Here is a 19,259-nt window from a genome sequence, read left to right as displayed (position 1 = left end):
GCATAAATAAAGAGGATTGCCCCTCCAGGCCTGCACTCACCTCAGCCTGTGAGATGGGTATTTCGCTCGCCCCTCTTCCTCCTGCACTTTCCATGAGATGGATGGCCAGTCTGCAGAGGTGGACACCTCGTTTTCACTTAGGTTTCTAGTTCAAGATGAGTCAGAACAGGTTTTAATTGCCTCTTAACTTCTTACCAACAGAAATGGACATGATACACTCTATTTAATTACCAGCAACACGATCACTTTAAGAACATGTTTTATGTTCTTTTAATGGTGCTATTTATTGTCCATAAACTTGCTGGTGTAACCAAGCACCTCTCGGTCTAATGAAACACACACACAGACTATTGTTCTTTGCTTGTTGAAACTAGGAGGTGTTTAGCTTCTGCAGGTGGCCGAGGGTACTGACAAAACTGCAGCTATTTTTTCACTTTTTAAGACAGAGTGTGTGCCCTGCCGTGGGATTAACTTCTGTTTTAGAATTTAATATCCTCAGCATGAAGACAAAGCATCTTGAGACTGTAGGACAGAGATGAAAGTCCGGCGAGATCTCCTAGGTATCTTCCTTCATTCCAGCTGCTGTAACAGATGGGAAAGAGGGGGGCTTGTAAACGAGAGACATTGATTTCTCCCAGTTCCTAAGGTTGGATGTCCAAGATCTGGGCACCAGCAGAGTCAGTGTCTGATGAGGACCTACTTCCTGGTTCATAGACCGTGTCTTCTCACTGTGTTCTCACCTGGAGGAAGGGGTAGGGATCTTTCTGGGGTCTCTCTTATAAAAGGACACTGATTCCATCCTGGAAGGTCCATTCTTATGATCTCATCACCTCCCAGTGGCCCCGGCTCCTAAGGCCATCACCTTGAGTATTTCAACATGAATTTTAGGGGGACCTGCATTCAGATCAAAGTGCTCGCTTTATGACACTTCTCTCTGGTTTGCTGGAACAGACATGGCATCAGGTGGATGCAGCCCCCTGGGGTGACATGACTGGTCCAGGTCTGCTCTGCCAGCTGTCAGGAGGGGCTGTGAGCGTTTCTCGGAGCCCCAGAGAAATCGCTGCCCATCTCCGTGCTCAGATCTCAGTTTGGATCTGCCCATGTTGGGTTTTCATTGCTCTGGTCCTGAGTAATTATTTTTTAAATTTTTTGGTTAATTATGGTTTTTCTTTACCTTTCTTTGGTTAAATATGGTTTCTCTTACGTTTCTCTTTAGAGGTAAAAATTACATTAACTTATATAATAATTTGTCAGACCATCATCCCACTCGTTCAATTTCAGCATATTATTTGGTGATACTCAGCAGCCCTTTTATCTTAGTTTTTTTTTTTTTTTAATTTTTTTATTGGAGTCTAGTTACTCAGCCTTGGGTAATTTTAAACACTCTTCTTTCACCCTCCTCTCTGTCTCGGGGGCTCCTCCTGACTCAAGAGTCTTCAGTTACAGACTGTGGGAGTTCGGGCAGCGGTGCTTTCTCTTCTCTTTTCTTTCCCTGTGTGTCTGCAGACCTTCCTTTAACCTTGTCTTTAGGAGTCACCCTCCTTTGGCATGACTTGGTTCTCCCTTTGTTATGATGTCGAGCTCCCCGTCACCCTGCTTCCAGAACCCTAGAAAAGTGGGTTTGTTCCTATTTTACTTAGAAAGTCCAGGATCTTGTTTGTTGTTCCCTCCTGCCCCCCTTCTTGGGGCTCCCCTGGTGCCTCAGCTGGTAAAGAATTCGTCTGCAGTGTGGGAGCTGTGGGTTCCATCCCTGGGTTGGGAAGATCCCCTGGAGGAGGGCATGGTGACCCCCTCCCGTATTCTTGCCTGGAGAATCCCCATGGACAGAGGAGCCTGGTGGGCTACAAAGGGACGGACAGGACTGAGCACTGAGCACGTTTGGCGCACCTGACCCCCTCTTGAGCTGCTCGCTTGGGGTCCTCTGTGCTGTGCTTCCAGAAACCTGAACTGCCTTCCTCTTTCCCAAGGTTCTGATGCAGCGCCCTGAGCTGGAGCACCAGTGCATCCCAGGGAATCCCCGTCACCCACCCTGGGACACTTCATAAGGCTCCGTGAATTGGTCCCTCTTCCTTCTTTGTGGGACCTTGTGATAAGTAGTTTCTCCCTCTGGCCCCCCGCCTTCTCACCTGTGGAGGTTGGAGGGACCATTCTCTGCAAAGGTGTTTTCCTGAATGTGTCTACCAAAAAGAATCTCATTCTATTTTTGCTCTGATAACGAAATACCAAATTGGGGGAAAGAATTCCACAGAGGTGTAAGAGCATAAATAAAAGGCTACAGAGGGTTATAGACAGTTTATACAAGTAGAGTCTGTCTTGTCATTAAGTATCCTTTATGGGACTTGACATAGCTGACAAGAGTGATGGTGGGCAGGGCATTGATAACCTGGCCCCTTCCGGCAGCACCGCTTGCTCACTATAATTGTGATAGTCTGCAAAGACCAAATAAACTGCTAAAACACAGGCGGTTCAAGCTCAAGGTGAGTTCAGACGCTATGAGCATCAAAATATATGGCTGCCTGCTAAAAAGCAGACATGCAAGAAATTAGAAATACAGCCCCAAAGGCTTAATGTTGCCTTTTAACTGTGCTTAAATTGATATTCATATCCTAGCTATCTGTCTGAAGTAGCCTGAGTTGATATAGCGAAGGTATAAACATATCTCCTGCAAGTGAGTGCTTCTGCAAATCCTATTTTGATAAGGTCTTAAATCTGTTGAGATCAGATCATAAAATTCCCCTGCAGTTTCAGCAACTGGTAAAAACACCTCTCAACAATTTTGTTCTTCTAATTTTGTATTCAGACAGTGTAACCTCCCTTCGTAAATCCCTTTTCCCCACCGTGGGTGGAAACCTGGGCAACGTGTGATGTGGTAGCAATATTTCAAGTGCAAATATTAAACTTGGTTGGTAAATTTTAATCTACCTTTTCATAATTTCCTGGCTTATGTGGACTATTTTTAGCATATGAGAGCTTAGAGATTTAGTGAGAAATAGGCTGTAATAACTGAAAACGCCAGACAAGAGTCTTCTCATTTAGAAACTTACCAGGTAATAAGTTCTTCGTCATTGGGTATGACTTTCCCGGTGATGTGTGGAATTTGGGGCTGAGGATGGATGAAGGTGTGATGAACGTGACGTAGTCCATCAAATTCCATACAGAATGCATGCAGGTAGTCCCTGAAGAAGAGCCCTATTAAGTCGATTCTTTATTTCGGATCGCAGAATCCCAAGTTGCTGTTTAACTTAAGGAAATCTCTTTAGCAGGTGGCTTTTTATGGCGGGCAGGGTGCGAATGCTTACAGCCGCTGAGCCTGCCAAGTTATTATGAAACCCTGAGAAGATAAAATTGAGCAAAGAACCACCCGGTAGAACGTTTCAGCCCTTAAACTCTTATGTGATTTGCTGTTGATACAGAAATCTATCCTTTGAAGACGGACTCAGAGTGGAAACGTGCTCTGGAGAAATCTCTTATTGACGCTGCTAAGTTTCCTCTTCCAATGGAAGTGTTTAAGGTAAGATGTTGATTCCTAGCAATTTATCTGCTCTTTTTGAGAATAAACCCTGTTAAGAAGTTGCCTGCTTCCCAGTACGTCCCGCTATTTAAAAAGCTACCTTCTTGGCTGGTGTCCATTTTAACTGTTTAAAACGCTGTCTGTTCCATTTTGCTCAGTTTTGTAATCTTCCCAAATACCCACGTTCCGAGATAATGCTTAAAACCTTTTTATTAAATAATTAATAAGGATATTATAAGATAATCCGAATCTGACTAAAATTTTTTTTCAAGATTTACAGTTCTTTTCCATCATATGAGATTATAGAAATTGCATTTTCACCCTCTCACTCCTTACCAAAGAAACCGAAGAAAATAGAGCAATCTAATTTTGTTATTTGCTTGATTAAAAAAATGATGTTTTCCCATGATGGCTCAGACAGCTCCTGCCTCTGGGTAACCAGATCCCTGACTTTGGTGTTAACCATGTCCTTGCCTGTCTATGTCATGTTGCTACCTACGTATGTTTTCCTTAATGTTATACATCTTACTCTTGACGTGTACATGAGGAGCAAGACCAGCGCTGATTGTTGCAGGAGACGGCATTTTCTTGCTCTCTGGAGTGGAGGTAGCCGGACATGGCCTGGGTACTAAACGGGCCTCACCTTCCACTGAGTTTTCAGGGAAGTTAGGTAGGCACAGTCCTGAGCTGACCTTGGGGAGTTGGTTGGGTCATCAGCCAGACTGCGTCCTGAACTCCGGGTGCTGGCCATCCCTTAGTAACGCAGACTGCAGTCCATGGGTTTACCCTCTCTGCTTGTCCACCTCTGCTTCTCAGAACACACCCAGCACCGCATTTCTGTGCAGTGACTCCAAGCTTCCCATCTGCTCTGGGCAGCGGGGCCTCCAGGGGCCCCTGGGACCTTCTTCAGAGCATGGTCAGGGCGAGTCAGTGTCATTAACAATCTGGAGCTGGCTTACTCTGGCGTTTTGTCCTCAGGTTACGAGGATGATAAAACAGCGCAGCCTCTGGCCCTGGCAGCCTGCTCTGCCCTCATCCTGAGGGACTGAGAGAGTTGTGATTCTGCCTGCATTCGTCTCTGATAGCTTGGGTCTAGAATTCTAGGTCGGCTGTCCCTTTTGTCGAGAGTCCGGAGTTACTCACTCTTCCTTTCCTCCTCTGAAACCGTATATTCTCTTTTTCTCCACTGTTGTGAAATTTCACGACGGTTGACCTTTGCAGGTGTCTCTGTCCATCTAGAGGGCAGGGTACGTTGGGTGACCGCCACTCATGGTTTTTAATTTTGGAGATGTTTCTTCTCAAGTCCTGTCTTCCGTCTCTCTTATTCTCCTCACCTGTGACTGTGTGGCTGTGGGGCTCTCGGCCTGGCACTGCAGTGTTTTTCTCTCTATTTCAATGTTTCATCTTCTGCTCCGTCTGCTCTGCTGTCAGACGTTTTCTTCACTCAGTGTGCTGTTGGGCTTTGACGAGTACTCGTTCGGCACTTTTTTCTGAGTGCTCCTGTTCTTTCAGCCTGGAAGCACGAGTGTTTCTTGTTGGAAGTATTGATTTTTGTCAAGTTGTTTTTTTCTCCGGAATAGTTTGCTTTCTCCACGTTGCTTTTGGTTTCTGTCATTCTCGCTCGAGGCTGTCCTTGGGTGTCTGAGAATCCTTCCCCGTGCTCTGGGGTAAGAGGGAGATGTGAGCGCTGAGGGCGGGGCTGGGCCGTGCAGCGAGACCTCCGTAGTACGGGAGCCTCTTCTTTGTGTGATGATTTTTTTCTCTTTAGCTGATTTCCGAGGAGGAGAATTTCAGCTTCCCACCAGGGGTTCAGGTCCAGCTGCCCGCGTCACTAAAAGCTGAGTGGCAGGAACAGGGCTTGGGATTTCCACCTTGAGTTTGTTTGTACCTGCACCCACAGACTAGGGGCCACCTGCTTTATCCTCTTCACAGGAGACTTGGGGACCCCTGGTCTGTAGAGTTGGAGAGGGAAGGATGCCTGGGATCTGACTGCCTCTCAGACAGCCCCCCACGCTTCTTGCTTTATCACCTTCCATTCATCCGCAGTTTCAGACATACCTGCTGTTACTGGTTTCTGAGCCTTCTGAAGGTTCTGCCCTGTTCATAGGACTGCGTCTCAGCTCTTCTGCAGGAGGCTTGAGATTTGGCTCTGTTGAATAAGTTTAGTTATTTCTTATTCATGTGTGTTTTATCTTCTCTTGTTTATTTTTTTCTTTTGGCTGTGCCAGGCAGCATGTGGGATCTTAGTTCCTGGATCAGGGATTGAACCCACTTCCCCTGCAGTGGAGTCTTAACCACATTCTGTCTTACTGGCCTGCCAGGGAGGTCCTTAGTTTCGGTTCTTTAGTTGCCGATTGAGTGGCTTTGTGTCTTTAAAAAACTTTACTGTGATTTTGGTTAGCATCTAGGAAGAGGTGAAATTAATGTGGGTTTTTAATCTACCATCTTTTAATCTACCGTCCGAGACTCCCTTTTTTTTAAAAGTCTTGTAGCTTAGACTGTAGGGTAAAGTTCTCACATCATTCATTCAGTGAAACATAACTCCTTGGCTATAATCATACTCAGTAAATATTTCTCAAATATGGAATGAATTCTTGAATGGACAGATTAATTTTACTCATTGATTTGAAATATTTGGGTTAATAATATATGGTCACAGAGTCATTGGATATGCAGATTTATTATTTAGAATTATGAATACCAAGATTCAAAATATATAAACATTAATAATTCTTATATTTTTAGGGGATTCCCAGGTGGTGCTAGTGGTAAATAACCTGCCTGTCAGTGGAGGAGGTGTGAAAGACATGGGTTCTATCCCTGGGTCGGGAAGATCCTCTGCAGGAGGGTGTGGCAACCCACTCCAGTATTCTTGCCTGGGAAATCCCATGAATAGAGGAGCCTGGCGGGCTGCAGTCCTTGGGGTCGTAAAGAGTCAGGCATGACTGAAGCAACACAGCACACATGTATATTTCTAACTAATAATTAACTAACTTGTTAGCTGTTTATTGAGTAGCTACCCTGCATAGTGCTCTTGACCTGGTTCCAAGGTTTCATAATTGTTTATATTTTTCTCAAAAACAGCAGTTGCCTCCTTCTCTCCCTTTAATGTTTTCTATTAGAAACCATGTTATTTCCATGGAGTACCTGAGAATTGTCCTCCTCCTCAATATTTTGTTTATAATTAAGTTGCTTTTTAAAAATTATTCTATTTTGGTGTATAGTTGATTAACCATGTTATATTAGTTTCAGGTGTGCAGCAAAATGATTCAGTTACACATACACATGTGTCTGTTCTTTTTACAATTCTTTTCCCACTTAAAGTATTACAGAATATTGAGCAGAGTTCCCTGTGCTATACAGTCGCTGCTTTAAAGAGTAGATACTGAGTATTTTCTGTTTTTCACAGGGTCTAAGGGTGTATGGAGTGGGCACTTAATAAATAAAAATTGGCAGAATTGAAAATTCTGTGTTCTTAAAGCTTATGAAACACTTTATAGATGTTACCTTTTATTTCAGTTTGGTGGAAAAGAAAGGGGAAATTTGCTGAAACAGATTTTGTATGCAGTGAATGTTTGTATACAGTTAAATTTGAAATCCTGAGAACGATCACCGTGTTAGTTTCCTAACACTGTTGTAATAATGTGCCACAAACTGTGTAGCTGAAAACAACGGATATGCACTTTGCCGCGGTTGTGGAGGCTGCAGTGATATCCAGGGGTCGGCAGCGCGCCCCCGGAAGGCTTTGAGGGAGAAACGGTCCCTGGAGTCTGTCCTCTCTTCTGGGGGTTGCCCACGGTCCTTGCTGTTGCTTGGATGTGACTGCAGCAGCAGCCCAGTCTCTGCCTCTGTCTGTGTGGCCTTCTCCCTGCTTGTCTGTCCAGACTTCCCCTGTGGGGTCACCGATCTTTCAGTGTGGGCCTGTGCTGACGCCATGTGACCTCCGCTTCGCTCGAGAGCAGGAGCAGGGACCCTTTTCCCAAACCAGGTCAGATTCACAGGTTCTTGGTGGAGGTGCCTTTTTTAAAAAGAGATGCGGTTCCACCCAGGACAACCATATTTCATGTATGCACATTAACCTCAGAAACCACCGAGTAGTATTTTCCACTGAGTAATTCCACATGCATGGAGGTGAATTATTCAGATATGTTACATGGGGGCATGGGATGAGATTCAAACTCTCTTAGCAGTTGAATTAAAACAAGAGACAATTTATTGCCCTTGATTTGAGAGAGCACATTAAATGATTTTCAGATGCCATATTTTACTGAGAATTCTGACTTCCCTATTTGAAAAGTGCAGATAAATTTCAAAACGTATCTTCAGAAGAAACATAAGTTAATGAAATGGATGCCAAAAATGGGGAAGGGATTAAAAAAATATTTTTTGTTATTGGAAAATAAATAGTGAACTTTTGTTTCTTGAAAACCAGTCTCATCATTTAGAGACCCAGTAGATTTGATAAAGAATAATCTGTATAACAATACTAATTTATTTGAGAGAAAACATTAGGTATATATTCCTACACTACAAATCAGCAAGGCCTCTCACTGGCTATTTTTTTTTTAACATTTTATGTTACTTTTGTAAGCCATCATATACTTAACGTAGGATACATCCCACTGTCAAATAAAGTGAAATGCCCCAGTTTCAATGAAAACTTTTTACTTTTGTCTTCACAAAGGACTACCAGGGTAGGTTTCTCTTAAGAGTTTTTTTGTCATGAAAAATGAAGGACAGGGCTAAACCAGTTTTTGGCCAGTGATTTCTTACCTGCTTCAATTCTAATTCAGGAAGTATTTATTAAAATATAAAGAGTGGATTTGAGGGTATTTAGTTAAGGTTTTAAAATAGGGCCAAGGGAGACTAGACCGTAAGAATCTAATGATAATCAATGTATTGATTAATGTATAATCAATGTAATTATCAATGTGTTTCATATGTGAGACACTCGTAAGCCTTTTATAATTACTGCTGCTTTTAATTTTCTGCAGTTCTTATAAATAGGTCGTAGTCTGCCATGGTGACCCCTCTTGTTTGCAAATGTTACATTACAGAGGTTTCACGGACAACTCCCATGTACTTCAAAAAGACCTGCAAATGAGAAACAGCAGTTCCTAATTTGCCAGGTGATTGAAAAACAGGCCTTTTTCCTTAGAGGAATACAGATGCTCAGCCCAGGAAAAGCGGGGGCTCTTCAGAGCCCCTCATTCATGACCACACGTCATAATTGCAAGGGAAGAATGTTCTTTGGAGTGTCACTAAGGACCATTCTTCATTTTTACCTCTTTTTTTAAGAAGTGAAATTGTTTGAAGACTTTTTCCCATTCATTAACAGCAACAAAAAAAGCTTAAATCCTCAATGTGAAATGCTGAAGACGCTATTTAGAGACATGCGGGAGAGTCAAGGGAGCTCTAAGAACTGAGGTGGGGGCCAGAAACCCCAGTGTGCTTCCCAGGTCAGGGTCCTCGGATCTGCCCCCTACCCCCTCCTTGGTTTGGTAATTCACTAGGACTCAAGGTTGCTGAGATCACGGTTGCAGTTTATTACAGTGAGGGACCCAGCAGGCAAGGGGCTTCCCTGGCGGCTCGATGATAAAGAATCTGCCTGCCAGTCCTGGAGACATGGGTTCCGTCCCTGATCCACGAAGATCGTGCATGCCGGGAGTAACTAAGCCTGTGCACCGCAACTGTTGAGCCTGGGCTCTAGACCCCAGGAGCTGCAGCTGAAGCCGGTGTACCCTAGAGCCTGTGCTCTGCAAGAGAAGCCACTCCCGTGCGAAGCCCGTGCCCCTCAGCTAGAGGGCAGCCCCGACCCCCCACAGCTAGAGGAAGCCCACGCAACAACAGAGACCCAGCACAGCCCAAAACAGGTAAAATTACGGAAGAAAAAGTTTCCTTAAAAAGAAGAAAAGATAGCTGGCAAAATCAGCAAAGACAGGGAATGCAGTGAATGCTGGAAACCACACACACACGCTTACTTACCTAAGAGTCCTCTTCCAGAGAAAGTGCACAGGATGGTCTTAATTCCTCCCGCAGCATGTTGGCCCAGCACGTCCTGGGGATGCTCGGAAGAGACTCAGAGTGTCCGGGGCGGTCGTGGGGGCAGGCAGTTGTAGGTGCCCTTTGCCCAGCAGGCACCCATCTTCCAGTTGCCTGGAGGGAAACTAGGGGTGTTGGTATAAACTGTATGGTTGGTACAAACTGTGTGGGCACAGTGGGCCACTCTTACATTTAGGGAAGATTTCACGTCCTTGTTGGGTCCTGTTAACCTGCCTCCTGACCCTGGAGGCAGGCCTTTTTCAGGCCTGCTGCCTGTGCCAGTTCTTGTCTGCACACCTCCATCCCACTTGTCTATCAGCCTCTTGGCTTTGCCAGCAGAATCCAGAATCCCGAATCCACCCACCCTTCACTGTGTCCGCCACCGCCACCCCAGTCCAGGCTACTATGCTCCCTGGACTCCTGCATCCATCTCAGAATTTGTTTCCGGGCTTGTTCACTCACAGCCCCTCTGCAGACTGTTCTGAGAGCCGCCAGACGGATTGATCTGAAACAGGATTCAGATCATGTCACTCCTCTGCTCTGTGGTTCCTGATGGGACTCCCATGTGATGCTGGGGTCCCCACGAGCTCTCTGAGCACCTCTGCTGCTCATGGGCCCCATCGGCTCTGCTCTGCCATCAGCTTCTGCCATCCGTCCAGGGCACAGAGATGCCTGTTCACGGGCCTTTGCGGTGATGCTCTACCTGGAGCGTGATTTCCCCTACTCACGCCCCTCACTGTCTTCAAGTCTCTGCTTAAAGTCAGGGAAAGCATCCTCATGCCACCTCCCCGGCCTTGCAGCATGCTTGGCATTTATCCCCTGACGCCGTCTGCATCAGGTTGCTTTCTCTGGGTCTGCTCCCTTTCTTCTCCCTGGAATGTACGCTCCATGAGAGCAGATTGCTTCTATTTTCATGAGCTGGCACCTTGAACACTTCAGCCATAGGAAGCAGTCAGTACGTCTTCTTGAGTAGGTTAGTGAAGAAATACGTACAAGTCTCAGCTTGGATAAAAGTTCCATCCATTGTGGCCGCCTTGACCAGTTTCCCATCAATACCTGTGGCCATGGTGGAGGTTAAAGGGGTTCAAGGTCATGAGAGCTGAGGCTTTGACTTTGTCAGGACTCACAGCAGGTAAAAGGTGTGCCTGGTGCAGTGCATGGTAAGATTCCCAGTCTCCTGGTGTCCCCCTCACAGCTCAGCCTCTGTCGTCTCTGACTTGGGTAGCGGTTGAATGGATCCAAAATTAGGTATCTGTAACTGATAACGTGTTATAGATGTTCAGTGCCCTTGACATCTGTAAATAAGGGGCCTCTGCTAAGGACGAAGTGGTAAGTTAAGCCTAGTTTGGTTTCATCTCAGGTGACGCCTGTCTCATTTTCAGTGCTCCTTGTTTTCCCGTAAGTTCATGTTTGATAAACAGAGAGGAGGGACCACTGAGAAAAGGCTAATTGAGAAAAAAAGATGCTCTGTATGGCCATTGTGGTTTTTTTTTTCCCCCACATACACATACAGACAGACATTCTGTGCACGTATTTCTTCACCGCTCAGAGTGCACAGGCTGTGCTCGTAACACATGGGACAGTCCCCATCTGTTATTCTTTAGCTCTTTCCAACTTTGAATTATGTACCTGTTGGGGCGCTTGTCAACTTAACCCTTAGGAGAGAAACCCTCGTCTGTTTTCTCATCTGAGACCGAGATCAGAGGCCAGAGAGAGACGGTCAAGTGTAGCCAAGAGAGCTTTCCTTTCTCATTCTGGCTGGTCCGGCCGAAGGGGTAAGAGACGGTGTGAACTGCTCTTTCCTCAGGTTGTCCGGTTATGGTTTCTATGGCGACCGACTTCTTCCCTTCTTGGGCAGCTGAATACAGCAACACTGTAAGACTCATAGCTGAATTTGGCCTTCAGGTCAGACCCTTGGATTCTTCCAGAATTTGCTTGAGGCCCCCTCTGTAGGGCCCGAACTTAATTTCTTGAGCATGACAGTCCCTGTTCCACCCAGCAGCATGTCTGATACCAAATAGTGAAGCAGTACTTTGGCCACCTGATGTGAAGAGCCGACTCATTGGAAAAGACCCTGATGCTGGGAAAGATTGAGGGCAAAAGGAGAAGGGGGCGGCAGAGGATGAGATGGTTAGATAGCATCACTGACTCAAGGGACATGAATTTGAGCAAAGTCTGAGAGACGGTTAAGGAAAGAGGAGCAGTCCGTGGGTCACAAAGAGTCAGACATGACTTAGCAACTCAACAAAATGTTTGTGTGATGCATCGTGACTCTTTTTTTCTCGTCAACTAAAACCCAGTGGTTCTTTGAAAGAGAGCCTGTCTTACACAGCAGGTCATGTTCTCACTGGCCTGGGGGCTGGAGCCCTGTGATCCTGCTGGTATTGCTGACTTGACCTCAGAGTTTCTGCCCAATGGTGGGCCCCGGGCTGCCCTAACGTGGACTCCGGTCCCGCACACCCAGGCCTGGGAGCTCAGTCTCTGCAATTCCCCTACCTTCTTGCTCTTTCTCATCTCTTTAAAGACTCAGGCAGGACAGCCTCTCTGGGATGGTGAATCACATCAGTTTATGTAATGCTTGTCCTTTGCCACTTAGAGAAACCAGAGGAGGGGCTTGTGTGTGTTTTTTTCACATGTTCTGGGTTCTTGAACTGTAGCCCATGCGTTACAGAACTCAAAACATAGTGGGGACAACCTGTTTTTACGTGTGTTGGAAAAAATCTTGTGAGACCTGCTAAAGAGGGCAGCTTGGTCCAACAGGAAAGGTAATGGTGAAAATCTCAAAGCCCAGTTGTGTCGAGAGTTCAGAACAAACATCGTATAGACACGTATATAACAACTCTAAAAAAAACAGTAGTGATGAAGCTATTTGCAGGGAAGGAATAGAGACACAGAGTGGACGTGTGGACACCGTTGGGGAAGGAGAGGGTGGGGCGAGTTGGGAGAGTGGCATTGACGTACATACACTGCCATGCGTAAGACAGCTCACGAGTGGGAGGCTGCTGTCTAGCACAGGGAGCTCAGCTCGTTCTGTGATGACCCAGTGGGTGGAACGGGAGGTTCAAGAGGGAGGGGATCTATATACTTAGGGCTGACTCACTTCATTGTACAGCAGAAACCAACACAGCATTTTAAAGAAACTGTCAGTTCAGTTCGTGTCCGACTCTTTGTGACCCCATGGACTGCAGCACGCCAGGCCTCCCCGTCCATCACCAACTCCCAGAGCCTACTCAGACTCATGTCCATTGAGTCAGTGTTGCCATCCAACCATCTCATCCTCTGTCATCCCCTTCTGCTTTCAATCTTTCCCAGCATCAGGGTCTTTTCAACTGAGTCAGCTCTTCGCATCAGGTGGCCAAAGTATGGGAGTTTCTGCTTCAACATCAGTCCTTCCAATGAATATTGAGAACTGATCTCCTTTAAGATGGACTGCTTGGATCTCCTTGCAGTCCAAGGGACTCTCAAGAGTCTTCTCCAACACCACAGTTCGAAAGCATCAGTTCTTTGGCGGTCAGCTTCTTTATAGTCCAACTCTCATATCTATATGACTACTGGAAAAACCATAGCCTAGACTAGATGGACCTTTGCTGGCAAAGTAAAGAAACTATAATTTTAAAAAATTGTGATGTCTTGATTGTGGGGCCCTGCGCTGCTGCCTGCAGGCTGCTAGGTAGTGTCTTGCTTTCAGTTCCAAACACTTAAGAATTACAGTGCATCGTGGTTATCTTTGCTGTGACTTGCCTGGTCAGGGAGCTAGGATCCCACTTGCCACACTTCGTCGTTGGTTAGTTGCTAAGTCGTCTCCAGCTCTCATGGCCCCATGGACTGCAGCCCGCCAGGCTCCTCTGTGTGGAATTCTCCAGGCGAGAATACTGGAGTGGGGTGCCGTTACCTTCAGGGAATCTTCTTGACCCAGGGATCCAACCCATATCTCCTGCTGCTGCTGCTGCTAAGTCGCTTCAGTCGTGTCTGACTCTGTGCGGCCCCATAGATGGCAGCCCACCAGGCTCCCCCGTCCCTGGGATTCTCCAGGCAAGAACGCTGGAGTGGGTTGCCATTTCCTTCTCCAGTGCATGAAAGTGAAAAGTGAAAGTGAAGTCACTCAGTCGTGTCCGACTCTTTGCTACCCCATGGACTGCAGCCCACCAGGCTCCTCCGTCCATGGGATTTTCCAGGCAAGAGCACTGGAGTGGGGCGCCATCGCCTTCTCCTTATCTCCTGCATGACAGGAGAATTCGTTGCTACTGAACCTCTATGGAAGCCCATAATCACTGTTTACCTGTGTGTGTGTGATCCTGTTTGTTTTTTTCTTATAGTGGTGCTGTAAGTAAGGTTGAATTTCTAGCCACTTAGTGTTTTTGTGGTGTTTTAAGTATTAATCAATGAAAGGCATTGTCCTTGCCCCTGTTTTTTTTTTTTTTTTCAGTGTTTTTTTTTTTTTAATTTTAAAATCTTTAATTCTTACATGCACCAGCCCCAAGCATGCTGCACCCTACGTCAGACATGGACTGGCGATTCAATTCTTACATGATAGTATACATGTTAGAATTCCCATTCTCCCAAATCATCCCACCTCTCCCTCTCCTCTGAGTCCAAAAGTCCGTTATACACATCTGTGTCTTTTCCTGTCTTGCATACAGGGTCGTCATTGCCATCTTCCTAAATTCCATATATATGTGTTAGTATACTGTATTGGTGTTTTTCTTTCTGGCTTACTTCACTCTGTATAATTGGCTCCAGTTTCATCCATCTCATCAGAACTGATTCAAATGAATTCTTTTAACGGCTGAGTAATACTCCATTGTGTATATGTACCACAGCTTTCTTATCCGTTCATCTGCTGATGGACATCTAGGGTGTTTCTATGTCCTGGCTATTATAAACAGTGCTGCGATGAACATTGGGGTACATGTGTCTCTTTCAATTCTGGTTTCCTTGGTGTGTATGCCCAGCAGTGGGATTGCTGGGTCATAAGGTAGTTCTATTTGCAATTTTTAAGGAATCTCCACTGTTCTCCATAGTGGCTGTACTAGTTTGCATTCCCACCAACAGTGTAGGAGGGTTCACACCCTCTCCAGCATTTATTGCTTGCAGATTTTTGGATCGCAGCCATTCTGACTGGTGTGAAGTGGTACCTCATTGTGGTTTTGATTTGCATTTCTCTAATAATGAGTGATGTTGAGCATCTTTTCATGTGTTTGTTAGCCATCCGTATGTCTTCTTTGGAGAACTGTCTATTTAGTTCTTTGGCCCATTTTGATTGGGTCGTTTATTTTTCTGGAATTGAGCTGCATAAGTTGCTTGTATATTTTTGAGATTAGTTGTTTGTCAGTTGCTTCATTTGCTATTATTTTCTCCCATTCAGAAGGCTGTCTTTTCACCTTGCTTATAGTTTCCTTTGTTGTGCAGAAGCTTTTAATTTTAATTAGATCCCATTTGTTTATTTTTGCTTTATTTCCAGAATTCTGGGAGGTGGATCATAGAGGATCCTGCTGTGATTTATGTCTGAGAGTGTTTGCCTATGTTCTCCTCTAGGAGTTTTATAGTTTCTGATCTTACATTTAGAGCTAATCAATGAATATAGTAAAGTTGCAGGATATAAAGTCAACACACAGAAATCCCTTGCATTCCTATACAGGAATAATGAGAAAGTAGAAAAAGAAATTAAGGAAACAATTCCATTCACCATTGCAACGAAAAGAATAAAATACTTAGGAATATATCTACCTAAAGAAACTAAAGACCTATATAGAAAACTATAAAACACTGATGAAAGAAATCCGAGGACACTAATAGATGGAGAAATATACCATGTTCATGGATCGGAAGAATCAATATAGTGAAAATGAGTATACTACCCAAAGCAATTTACAAATTCAATGCAATCCCTGTCAAGCTACCAGCCACATTTTTCACAGAATTAGAACAAATAATTTCAAGATTTGTATGGAAATACCAAAAACCTCGAATAGCCAAAGCAATCTTGAGAAAGAAGAATGGAACTGGAGAATCAACTTGCCTGACTTCAGGCTCTACTACAAAGCCACAGTCATCAAGACAGTATGGTACCGGCACAAAGACAGACACATAGATCAATGGAACAAAATAGAAAGCCCAGAGATAAATCCACACATATGGACACCTTATCTTTGACAAAGGAGGCAAGAATATACAATGGAGTAAAGACAATCTCTTTAACAAGTGGTGCTGGGAAAACTGGTCAACCACTTGTAAAAGAATGAAACTAGATCACTTTCTAACACCGTACACAAAATAAACTCAAAATGGATTAAAGATCTAAATGTAAGATCAGAAACTATAAAGCCCCTGTTGTTTTAAAACAACCAGTGTATCGGTTTGGGAACTTAACTTCGGAAATAGTCCTGCTACAATCACCTGTTAACAAATTTTTGTGGTTTGGGTTGAAGTATGTAATACTAGGTTTTCTCATGACTGCTTTTTAACTTGATTGAATGCAGGACTAGTTGATAAAAATTGGTATTTACAGCTGTAAGTAAAAAATGAAAACGCTTATTAGTGTTCAGCTTATAGATTTTTTATTACTTTTTTTTATAAAGACTTCGTGGGTAAGTTTAATTAAGTCCAATGGAATTGAAATATAATAATGCTATTGATTTAATTAATGCTGGCATCTTAATGTCCATTTTTAGATGAAACTAATGTAAGAGGGTAATTATCTAATGACCATATGAGAACTAGGTCTTTGGTAAGACAAAAGAGGAACAGTGTGAAAGATTGCATTGGATTTTTTTTTAGCATAACAGAACATGCTGATGTGAATAAAGGAATTAAAGCCTAGGGCATTGTGTATTGATAATATATATGCGAGTGTAAGACTAATTAAAACCCCCCTTGGACTTTTCTGGAGCCTATTCTTAGAAATTATGCAAATTAAATGAAGCCTTTGAAAAAATGCTTATGCAATGTTCGAGGTCTCTGAAGACCCAAAAAAAAAAAAAAAATGTGGCATGTTGCAACTGAAAAAATTATACTGGGAAGTGTTCTTTTTTATTAATTAATTTATTTTAATTGGAGGCTAATTACTTTACAGTATTGTGGTGGTTTTTGCCACACGCTGACATGAATCCGCCACTGGTGTACACGTGTTCGGCATCGAGAGCCCGCCTCCCGCCTCCCTGCCCATCCATACCTCTGGGCTGTCCCAGTGCACCAGCTCTAAATGCCCCATTTCATGCATCGATTTGGACTGGTGACGTATTTCACAGTTGGTAGTATACATGTTCAGTGCTATTCTCTCAAATCATCCCACCCTCGCCCTCTCCCACAGAGCCCAAAAGTCTGTTGTTGACATCTGTGTCTCTTTTGCTGTCTCACATACAGGGTTATCATTACCATCTTTCTAAATTCCATATATATGCGTTAATATACTGTATTGCTGTTTTTCTTTCTGACTTACTTCACCCTGTATAATAGGCTCCAGTTTCATCCACCTCATTAGAACTGATTCAAATGAGTTCTTTTTAATAGCTGAGTAATATTCCATGGTGTATATGTACCACAGCTTCCTTATCCATTTTTCTGCCAATGGACATCTAGGTTGCTTCCGTGTCCTAACTATCGTAAACAGTGCTGCGATGAACGCTGGGGTACACATGTCTCTTAATTCTGGTTTCCTGGTGTGTATGCCCAGCAGTGGGATCTAGGTTGCTTCCATGTCCTAACTATTGTAAACAGTGCTGTGATGAACACCAGGGTACACACGTCTCTTAATTCTGGTTGCCTGGGGTGTATTCCCAGCAGTGGGATTGCTGGGTCGTATGGCAGTGTTTTGGGGTATGATGTGCTAAAAGGTTTTGATACTTACATGCAAAGGGACTGAATTGCACATTGTTTTTTGTCCATTTTTTATATCCTCGTGAGCAAAACTAGAACTAGAGGATTAAAGATTGAGGCTCAAATGGCCACTGCTGAAGGAAATTCCTGGAGTATTTAATTGTGGAACTGGGGCTGTAAAGTTTGGTTTCTGTACAGGGAGTGAGGCACTGCTTTTCTTACATGAAAGTCTTCACCGAGTACATTTTAATTGTGTCATGCTAATTAGTTTAAACTCCCTCTCCCCCATGCCACATGCTTCCTATTTTTGTACCATGTGGGGTGTATTTATCTAATGAAGCAGGGCTGGCAAGAAGCATTGGCTGTTTGGAGAGCCTGTGATACACGTGCTAAACTGTAAGTGCTCCCAGCTCCTCAAGTAAATGGAGAGCAATCAGTGGGTTAAGATCAAGGAGGCATTTGGGAAATGAGGTGACCCTAAAATGGTCTTTCTTTTTCCCTGTCTTCTGCTTCTCAGTTAGTGCTCTTCACCTCCTTCTGTAGGCTAATCCTCTGGCACTTGTCTGTGTCCTGGAGAGCCTCAGTATTCACCCTGAACCTCTGTTGCTCTGCCAGTGACCCATATTCAGGCAGCTCTGCGCAGTGTGTGTGCTCAGTCATGTCTGACGTTTTGTAGCCCATGAGGCTCCTCTGTCCAAGGGATTCTCCAGGCAAGACTGCTGTAGTGGGTTGCCAGTCCCTCCTCCAGGGGATCTTCCCGACCCAGGGATTGAAGCCGCATCTCTTATGTCTCCTGAATTGGCAGGCGGGTTCTTTATCACTGCACCACCTGGGAAGCCCGCTCTGTGCAGCAGTGTTTCTTAAATGGTGATATTTGATTCATGCTTTTTTCCCAGGCATGGGGCTCCCTTTAAAGGGATCTCGGGGACCAGCGTGTACCTGGGGTGCTCTGAGGTCATCTGATGTCCTCTGCCTCACAGGTGAAATAAAGGAAGACATCGGGCAGAATGCCAAATATATTGTGTTTTATGCACACTTCTTTTTCCAGCCTTCTTTATCACACTTCAGTCGTTTTCTAACTAAATTCCAAGATTCTCAGTGTCGGGAACCACATGTTTTTCACTTCATTCTATACCCAGGTCAGCACTTAACACAGGGTGTTGAAAATACCACCAGCAGGTTGGGGCTCCTGTGGACGTGGCAGCTGGGCACGTTTCCTGGATGAACTCCATTTATCAGAGGAACCCATCTGGGTTAGCACTGATACCGTTATATGACAGATAGGTGTCGATGACTGATAACTTGTAGAGCATTGTAGGCATTCGCCGTACACATTTCTTCAATCTCCACGCCTTAAAGAACATGAAAGCAATTAGTAAAAAACAGTGGTTCATTGTTGATGAAGACTGATTGTATACAACCATTGGGAGGTAATTCTAGTGTCAGAATTTTATCTTGACAGTTTTTTCTTAAGCCATCGACAAGTGCTGTGAATTGACAGCAGTAATTGGAGGTTTGCAGTAAGTGGTCAGTATTAATAGCTATCACTTTTTAATTTGGCAGTATCTTTATTTGAAATAGCATCTTAGGAGTGTATAGGTTGTAAATAAGGGTTTTATTTGTTGTTATTATTTTTTTGCTTGCTTAGCTATTAGCAGTTGAAAAATGAAAAGAGCCATTTTGGTCTTTGCTTCTCAGTCTGTTCCATGGCTACTCACAGACGACTAGGTAATCTGATGGCTAGATCATGTTCTTAGCCTCAGACCACGTCGATTTGAATCCTGGCTTCCCAGGTGGCGCTAGAGGTGAAGACCCCGCCTGGCAGTGCAGGCGACATATGAGATGCAGGTTCGGTCCCTGAGTCTGGAAGATCCCCTGCAGAAGGAAATGG

General features: G+C 44.4%; 1 protein-coding gene across 5 annotated transcripts in view; it reads left to right on the top strand.

Moving 5' to 3' along the window:
* SFMBT2 (Scm like with four mbt domains 2) overlaps positions 1-19,259 on the top strand; it is a 182,173-nt gene that overhangs the window by 84,673 nt on the left and 78,241 nt on the right. For all 5 annotated transcript variants that reach the window (XM_027976510.2, XM_015099536.4, XM_027976509.2 and 2 more), the window contains one exon: positions 3,414-3,511. In XM_027976510.2, coding sequence (XP_027832311.1) covers positions 3,414-3,511 — 98 coding nt within the window. The remainder of the gene's footprint in view (positions 1-3,413; positions 3,512-19,259) is intronic.

This window comes from Ovis aries, chromosome 13, assembly GCF_016772045.2.
Source record: "Ovis aries strain OAR_USU_Benz2616 breed Rambouillet chromosome 13, ARS-UI_Ramb_v3.0, whole genome shotgun sequence".
NCBI lineage: Eukaryota > Metazoa > Chordata > Mammalia > Artiodactyla > Bovidae > Ovis > Ovis aries.
The sequence above is the reverse complement of the archived record's forward strand: the minus strand, read 5'-3'. Positions and strand labels throughout refer to the sequence as shown.